At 46.2% G+C, this 8,655-nt stretch overlaps 1 protein-coding gene across 1 annotated transcript; it reads left to right on the forward strand.

Moving 5' to 3' along the window:
* The first annotated feature begins 2,399 nt into the window (after positions 1-2,399).
* LOC138967698 (relaxin receptor 2-like) lies at positions 2,400-5,444 on the forward strand. Its single transcript, XM_070340351.1, has 2 exons — positions 2,400-2,759; positions 3,174-5,444. The coding sequence occupies exons 1-2, from the start codon at positions 2,400-2,402 to the stop codon at positions 5,442-5,444; spliced, it is 2,631 nt and encodes an 876-aa protein (XP_070196452.1).
* Positions 5,445-8,655: the final 3,211 nt, after the last annotated feature.

Here is an 8,655-nt window from a genome sequence, read left to right on the forward strand (position 1 = left end):
AGCCATTTTGATTGCTTATAACTCCGATGTTCGACGGGCAATTTGCTTGAAGCTTGACATGACATATACAATTCTAATGGCATATCCGTGGGTAATATTTCTAGCCAATCGTTTAAAACAATACCAGAGTTACCTGCAGATAAGTGGTCACGCGCGCTTTTGCTTCTCTTGGTACTCGGGAGCTTCATGACCGATTTCCTTCATATTTGGCATGGATTTTGACATAGCTATGGCAAATCCACACGAATCGATTATTAATCTTCGAAACAAAACTTGCGTGACCGGTTTATGCCCAAGCCCGGTGTAACACGAGAACAGTACTCCCACGAGATTTTTACTTCGGAGTAAAAATTTTGTACGAAAAGTTTACTCCCTTTACGAAAACATCACTCCCTCAAAACACAAGAAAATATCTCCCCACGACAGGTATGATCTGTTTGTGTGTGTGTGCGTGTGCATGTGTGTGTGTGTGTGTGCGTGCGTGCGTGCGTGTGTGTGCGTGCGTGCGTGCGTACGTGCGTGCGTGCGTGCCTGTTTGCGTGTATGTGTGTGTGTGTGTGTGTGTGTGTGTGTGGTTTATTTTGTGAGTGTTGACTTTGCCTCATTTGGTCTTAAGTCTCACCTGCGTTACAGAGGCAACCATATAAAAATGCTTTTATTTGTGTGTAAATTTGTAAAACAATGACAAAAACAGTCTTATTCTAAGGACTATATGTCCGCCAAGAATAAAACATTGTTCTTGTGTTTGTGTACTAAGTGTTAATTAGACCGCCTTGGATAATGAGGATCATATGTGCTTATGGCGATAATGTTTCTTGTTCATTCAGGAGTTTGGTTTTGTGTTACAGTCACTAACTCTTCTTGCAGTCATATGTCATCTACATTTCGAGCGTTTACGTTTCTTTGTTTTTTTAATATTTTTTGTAAAGTGAATAAAGCTATAAACACTTATCTATTATTCAGTAATATCATCTTCCTTTGTATCATCGAGCCTTTCTTATCACACACACACACACACACACACGCACACGCACACACACACACACACACACACACACACACACACACACACACACCCGCGCGCGCGCACGCATGTACGCTCACACGCACACACACACACGCACACACACACACACACACACACCCCCACACACACACACACACACACTTAGTCTAGCTCCCTTGCACATCGCCTAATTCAAGAATCAGGAATAGACCGTGTCATATTTTGTGTTATTTATGCATACGGTTACGCACACCCCTGTCACTCTCACATTCTCTCGTTGGACATATCAATGAGTCATTTAAAATTCGCTTTTCTAAATTTCAAAACTTCCTCAACAGAGAGTTGTTTTTCAGCTGGTCTGGTTCCATCTGGTTCTGCGCTTGGTAGCGAGGACAACAGGACGGGTTTCAACATTTCGCTATTTATATGTAAATCGGCTCTGATGCCAAACACGCCTGTAGATGAAGAAATTCCAAATGAAGACGACGAGTTTTATGATGGCCTGTTGATAATAACACGGGCTCCCATCCACATCCCTACGTGGACGTCAGTGGACCAGTCTGGCATTATTAGAGATACTTGCTCCCTCACTGACATTGCTTTATTTGCTCCCTCAGCCTTGTACACAAGAGACAATAATGCGAGTCACCAGTGTTTAAAGCCTGTGTTCCATGTACGTAAAGGACAATACGTTATAAAAGCGTCAGAAGGGTGTGTTTTCTGGACTGTAGGTGAAGGTTATGGAGCTACGAATGATTTGCTCATTGAAGGCCCTGAAGGAAGGTTCATTCATGCTGTTGTGCAAGTGAGAAAACCACAGGATCTTCTTTTCCATCGACTTCGTAAGCATCAAGGCGCCATAACTGTTCAAGACACTTTAGGACCGACTATCTTGGCAACGTTCAACCACGACACGGCGATTCCTGTTATTATCACGTCAACCAATACACTTTATTTCTTAAGTCAACCTGTTTATTTTAATATATTTCCACGTGAATATATCATCCGATTTGTAACTACCGAACACAACCTACAACAGGTTTTACCTCTTAAATTAAACACACCTCAAACTGGGTATCTGACGTCACCAGCCTATGACGGAGTAAGGACACTACTCATCGGCATGGACGCCGCTAGGGAAATAGTTGTACCAGCCGGTCACGTCATTATGATAAGTTTTCAGCGTTTGGACATTTGTGAGAAACACAGAAACACGCCCTTGCGTGGATTTTTGGAGCTTTTCCGCGTGTACACAAACGGGACAATAATCAGACACTGGCAGCGACATAATCAGTATGGAAGGTTCCAGTTCGCAGAAGTACTCCATGCGCCCAAAGTGGCAGTTCGACTATTTACTGCAGCCACTCCTGACCCGATCGGTACGGGATTCAAAATGCTCTTCTCCTTCCATCCCGAGGGCAGGCCACCAGAGAAGCTGGGGAACGGTTTGTTCAACTGCTCCGTTGACCACTATCCTACCTTCCGACAGCATCTGGACTGTAACCTGGAGCCAGAGTGCCACGGAGGACAGGATGAAACACAGCACTGTCCCTTCAGCAGCCCCGCTTGCGAGGGTAAAGTGGCTTCAGGCGACAGGTGTTTTGTGTACGTGAGCCGAACTGTCCTGACAGAGTTCCGAACAACACAGTTGCACGCTTACGACGAGATGCGAAGATACTGTCGTCAACTGGGCGGCAGTTTGGTCACCATAAGAAGCGAGGCTGAGCGGGTTGAGTTTGTGAACATGTTTCAGGTGAGAAGGCTACAGTGGCACGCTGTATACACAGGCATTGTGTATGGAGATATCAGGGTGCCTAACATGTATAGATACATGTGGGTGGGCGATGACAACTCCGTGCTTTACAACACATATCACAGGAAATCTCGACTCCCTCTCTCGTTCACAGTGGAGAGGGTGTGCTTGGGATATTTCTTTCACAATACGCGTTTTCTATTTCATGAATGCAATTTCAATGGGGAGGATTTCAGGCATGATGGAGTATGCCAGCTGTATCATTCGATGTCCTCCACAAAGACTGTCACGTTACCGCGTCTGTGGAACACACGCCGAACCTACCAGGCTGTGAAGCCGGTTCTCGTCAGATGCCCGGATAGTCACGTGACACAGCTATTTCTGTTGTGTGACGTAAGCAGTAAGTGTGGTCAGACTGAGTATGCGTCTGACTGTGCATTTCCCGGCAACAACGTCACACTATCAGACTGGAAAGGACGCAGCATTCACCCAGAGACCGTTGCGTCAGTGGGCATGTTCTTGTGTGACGATGGTGTCACCAGAATCCCTTTCAGTCTGGTGTGTGACTTTAGGTCCGACTGTGAGGACGACTCCGACGAGTTGTTTTGCAAGCATCCCGTTTGTGACGGCTTCCAGTGCGCGAATGGTCAGTGCGTGGAGTACTTAATGCGCTGCGATTTATTATCAGACTGTGTTGATGGGTCCGATGAAGACGGGTGCTTTGACAGTAGTTATACGGAGGTCGTCGGGCCAACACCCAAGCCCCCTGGTATCATAACACTGGACGGAAAGGGAAGTTTTAGTTTCATCGCGATAAAACCCAACGAATCTTGTCCCACCACTCACTATCGCTGTCCAGGCGAGATGGACTACTGCCTGCCTGTCTACACGCGCTGTAACGGCTTTTACGACTGTCTGGGCCGTGAGGACGAGGAGAGTTGTGAAGAGGCGACATGTCCAGGGTTCTACCGCTGTCGTGCGTCCAGCGTGTGTGTGCACCCTGACCACCTGTGTGACGGCTGGCCCCAGTGTCCGCAGCGTGACGACGAGCTGTTCTGCAACATGACCTGTCCTGAAGGATGTATGTGTCAAGGTCGTGCTTCTGTATGCAGGCAGCCTCTCTCCGTCAGCTCTTTCCTCGAACTGCGCTATGTGGACGCTGGTGGGTCAAGAATGACACTGTCTGACGCGGATGGTGTTGTTTACCTCATCCATCTCAGCCTGGCCAGCTGTGGCTTGACTCGTCTCACTTCCCTTCACCTTCCCAACCTGCGCTACATGGACCTCAGCCACAACAGCCTACAAACCATCAACATGACTGTTTTTCTTTCCGTGCTTAATCTTAAAACGCTCACGCTTGCTGGAAACCCTCTGAACAATCTTTACAGCGCTCCTTCCGGACTACAACACACAACACTTAGCACTATCGATCTCTCGAAAACGTCGCTGGAATTGTTTGAAAGCAAACCTTTCTCGGATTTTCTGGCACTACGGCACTTAAACCTGTCTCACACCAAGATTCGCACGATTGGCAGGGACGGGTTTCATTTCACCCAGAGCGTTAATAATCTTGACCTGACAGGCAGTCCCGTGGCATACTTTGAAGCGGACCTTTACCAAGGTCTTGAGAACATCGAGAACATTCGCAGCGATAACTACAAACTGTGCTGTGAGCGTCTACTGCCGAGCCATTTTCCAAAGCAGTCTTGTTTCGCCCCACAGGACGAGATATCTACGTGCGAAGACCTCTTGCCGTCAGCGACGTACCGTGGGTGTCTCTGGCTCATCGGCTTCATGTCCGTAGCTGGCAACGCCATCGGTTTTGCCATGCGTACCTGTGTGCAGAAAACGTTCTTAAAGAGCGGCTTCGCCATGTTTGTCATCCATCTGAGCCTGTCGGACTTCCTGATGGGTGTGTACATGGCAATAGTAGGGGTGGCGGACGAGCTGTTCCGGGGCAACTACCTGTTCTACGACTTGACCTGGACACAGAGCGTGGGCTGCAAGGTGGCCGGCTTTCTGTCGCTCTTGTCCAACGAGGTGTCCGCCCTTATCATCCTGCTCATCACGTTTGACCGCTTCATCGTCATCCGCTTTCCCTTCAGCCAGTTTCGTTTCGGCAAGTATTCGGCGTCAGCAGCTTGCCTGGCCGCGTGGACGGTGGGAGTTGTGTTGGCCGCAATACCACTCTTGCCTGTCACAGCACACTGGGAGTTCTACAGCCAGACCGGCATCTGCATTCCCTTACCAGTCACCAGACAGGACTTTCAAGGTCGGGGCTACTCGCTGGGTGTCGTGGTCGTTCTCAACTTTATCCTCTTCCTTCTCGTGGCGGCTGGCCAGGCAGTCATCTTCTGGTCGGTGAAGCAAAACACCATGACGACTTCGGAATCCAGCAACAAGTCGCGCGACATGGCTGTGGCCCGCAGGCTCATCACTGTTGCCCTCACGGACTTTTTCTGCTGGTTCCCCATCGGTGTTTGCGGCTTGCTGGCGCTGGCTGGCGTTCCCATTCCTGGCGAAGTCAACGTGGCCATGGCCATCTTCGTGTTGCCCATCAACTCGGCGCTTAACCCCTTCCTCTACACGCTCAACATGATAGCCGAAAAGCGTCATAGGAAAAGCGAAGAAAAGCTTCTCAGGCTTTTGGAGTCTGTGTCAGAAATGGCCTCCTGTCCGTTGTGATCATCCACTGGTTAACTGTTTAAGCCCGCATTGACTACAGCATTAACTTTGTACTCTTGGTCAAGCTCTCCTCTCTAATACTTTTCCCGACTGTATATCTCAGATCTTTTGACTGATTATTCTCCCTCCAGGCCGTTTTCCTCCTCTGCCGATATTCGAATTTTCGCATTCCTCATATTAGAGCTAAAAAGTTTGGTCATAGGTCCTTCTCCTTTGCTGCCACTAAACAATTCTTCTTCTTCTTCTTCTTCGTTCATGGGCTGAAACTCCCACGTTCACTCATGTTTTCGCACGAGTGGGGTTTTACGTGTATGACCGTTTTTACCCCGCCATTTAGGCAGCCATACGCCGCTTTCGGAGGAAGCATGCTGGGTATTTTCGTGTTTCTATAACCCACCGAACTCTGACATGGATTACCCGATCTTTTCCGTGCGCACTTGGTCTTGTGCTTGCGTGTACACACGAAGGGGGATAAGCCACTAGCAGGTCTGCACATAAGTTGACCTAGGAGATCGGACAAATCTCCACACTTAACCCACCAGGCGGCCGCGGCCGGGATTCGAACCATCGACCTTCCGATTAAGAGGCCGACGTCTTACCACCCCGCCACAGCGCCCGTCACTAAACAATTAAACTCCCTCCCGCATAACATTCGCTATACCGATTCGACCCTTGCCTTTGACACGGCTTTATGAACCCATCTGTTCAAACTATATATATTTAGATTCCGCAACATCTCTCTCTCTCTGTCCTGTATAAAGAGATGGCCTTACATTGTGTAAGTACGCGTGTGTTTGTGTGTGTGTGTGTGTGTGGTGGGGGGGTTGTCTGTGTGGGTTTGTGTGTCTGTTTGTGTCTGTGTCTCTGTGTTTGTCTGTGTCTGGTTGTGTCATTGTGTAACTGTGTGTTGTTTGTGTATGTGCGATTCGAGAAGATAACTTTCAGAACATATTTTCCAGAGACAATTGTTCATTGATTTATTGTCGATTGTATCTTTTTCAAGAAAATATTTTCTGTTTTTGTACCTAACTGATGTTGTTACAAAAGATGGCGTATTGTTGTAAACTTACTCTTCTTTATTTTAGGGTTTTATATTTATTCAATGTTGAATTAGTTTTTTTACATTTAGTCAAGTTTTGACTAAATGTTTTAACGTAGAGGGGGAATCGAGACGAGGGTCGTGGTGTATGTGCGTGCGTGCGTGTGTGTGTGTGTGTGTGTGTGTCTGTCTGCATGTGTGTGTGTGTAGAGCGATTCAGACTAAACTACTGGACCGATCTTTATGAAATTTGACATGAGAGTTCCTGGGTATGAAATCCCCAGAAATTTTTTTCATTTTTTTTTATAAATGTCTTTTATGACGTCATATCCGGTTTTTCGTGAAAGTTGAGGCGGCACTGTCACTGACGCTCTCATTTTTCAACCAAATTGGTTGACATTTTGGTCAAGTAATCTTCGACGAAGCCCGGACTTCGGTATTGCATTTCAGCGTGGTGGCTTAAACATTAATTAATGACTTTGGTCATTAAAAATCTGAAAATTGTAAAAAAAATATTTTTTTTATAAAACGATCCAAATTTACGTTTATCTTATTCTCCATCATTTGCTGATTCCAAAAACATATAAATATGTTATATTCGGATTAAAACAAGCTCTGAAAATTAAATATATAAAAATTATTATCAAAATTAAATTTTCCAAATCAATTTAAAAACACTTTCATCTTATTCCTTGTCGGTTCCTGATTCCAAAAACATATAGATATGATATGTTTGGATTAAAAACACGCTCAGAAAGTTAAAACGAAGAGAGGTACAGAAAAGCGTGCTATCCTTCCCAGCGCAACTACTACCCCGCTCTTCTTGTCAGTTTCATTCTGTGAGTTCGACAGCTACTTGACTAAATGTTGTATTTTCGCCTTACGCGACTTGTTTTATGTGTATCAAGCGCGGAGCGCACGAAAATCTGGGACTCGAGCTATCATTTTCATTATTAGTAGTATGACTTCTTAATCAGGGATGTAAATTCTCCGTTTTTTCCGACTTTTCCGATTAGTTTCAATGGGCCATCCGATTTATTTGTGCGATTCCGGTTTTTTTACGGTACGGTTTCTGTTTAAAGACGAACAGTCTCATCCTTCTCAAACAAAATGGCGAGCGCGAAAGTTCTCCAACGTGACAAGGATCGACTTCCCGATTCATGCTCCAAGAACAAATTCCGATGGGATTGGATGGACAAACACATCGATGATGTTCGAGTTGTGGACGTTATCCGAAAATTGGACGAGGAAGGCGTGGTGAAGTGCGTGTGTTGCGGAAAAAGCATTAAGTATGGTCAGGCCGGAATTACTGAAAGTCTCGGTCATTGTTTTTTGAGCGGGCCGAGACTAGTTGGCAGTCGTGTCGTAGATTGTTGACACTCTCTCTCTCTCTCTCTCTCTCTCTCTCTCTCTCTCTCTCTCTCTCTCTCTCTCTCTCTCTCTCTCTCTCTCTCTCTCTCTCTCTCTCTCTCTCTCTCTCTCTCTCTCTCTCTCTCTCTCTCTCTCTCTCTCTTTATTTTGCACCCACTGACATTTTTTTCCCCGGGGCAGCATGCCCCTGGACCCCCCCCCCCCCCCAGTAGTCTGAAAGTGATATAAAATTCATATATATATATATATATAAAACATCAGAAATTGTGAAAGAAACAATTGAAAGTCAGCAGAGACTTTCTTCGAGATTTGTTAAAATCTCTTAGCAGAGATAGAGAGAGAATTAAGTATCCCTTCACAGACAGCCTATTGGGAGCATCAGACCCTCCTCAAGGGGGACCAAGATTTACAGAGCAAAGTCCCTTTGTGGGGGACGTATCGCAAGGTAATCTAGTCCTGAGGAGGACCATTGTATTTGTACCTAGACCAGACACGTATATATATATTTCATGACAATACCAGCTTGTTGTAATCCCTTTTTAATGCCTGAAAAAGAAGTAGATTTGCTTTCAAATGAGCACCAGATTGCTTCATTTTGTATGTATTTTGGGGCCATGTTTGAATCCAATTTTAAGGCTCAGATAGCCCCAGATTGCAAACATTGCACCCTTGAAAAAAAAATTTCGGGGGGGCATGCCCCCAGACCCCCCTAGAAGTCTCTCTCTCTCTCTCTCTCTCTCTCTCTCTCTCTCTCTCTCTCTCTCTCTCACACAGCTCTCGTTAAACTATGCGATGCATGGC

The sequence above is a fragment of the Littorina saxatilis genome, linkage group LG5 (assembly GCF_037325665.1).
Source record: "Littorina saxatilis isolate snail1 linkage group LG5, US_GU_Lsax_2.0, whole genome shotgun sequence".
In the NCBI taxonomy this organism is placed as follows: Eukaryota; Metazoa; Mollusca; class Gastropoda; order Littorinimorpha; family Littorinidae; genus Littorina; species Littorina saxatilis.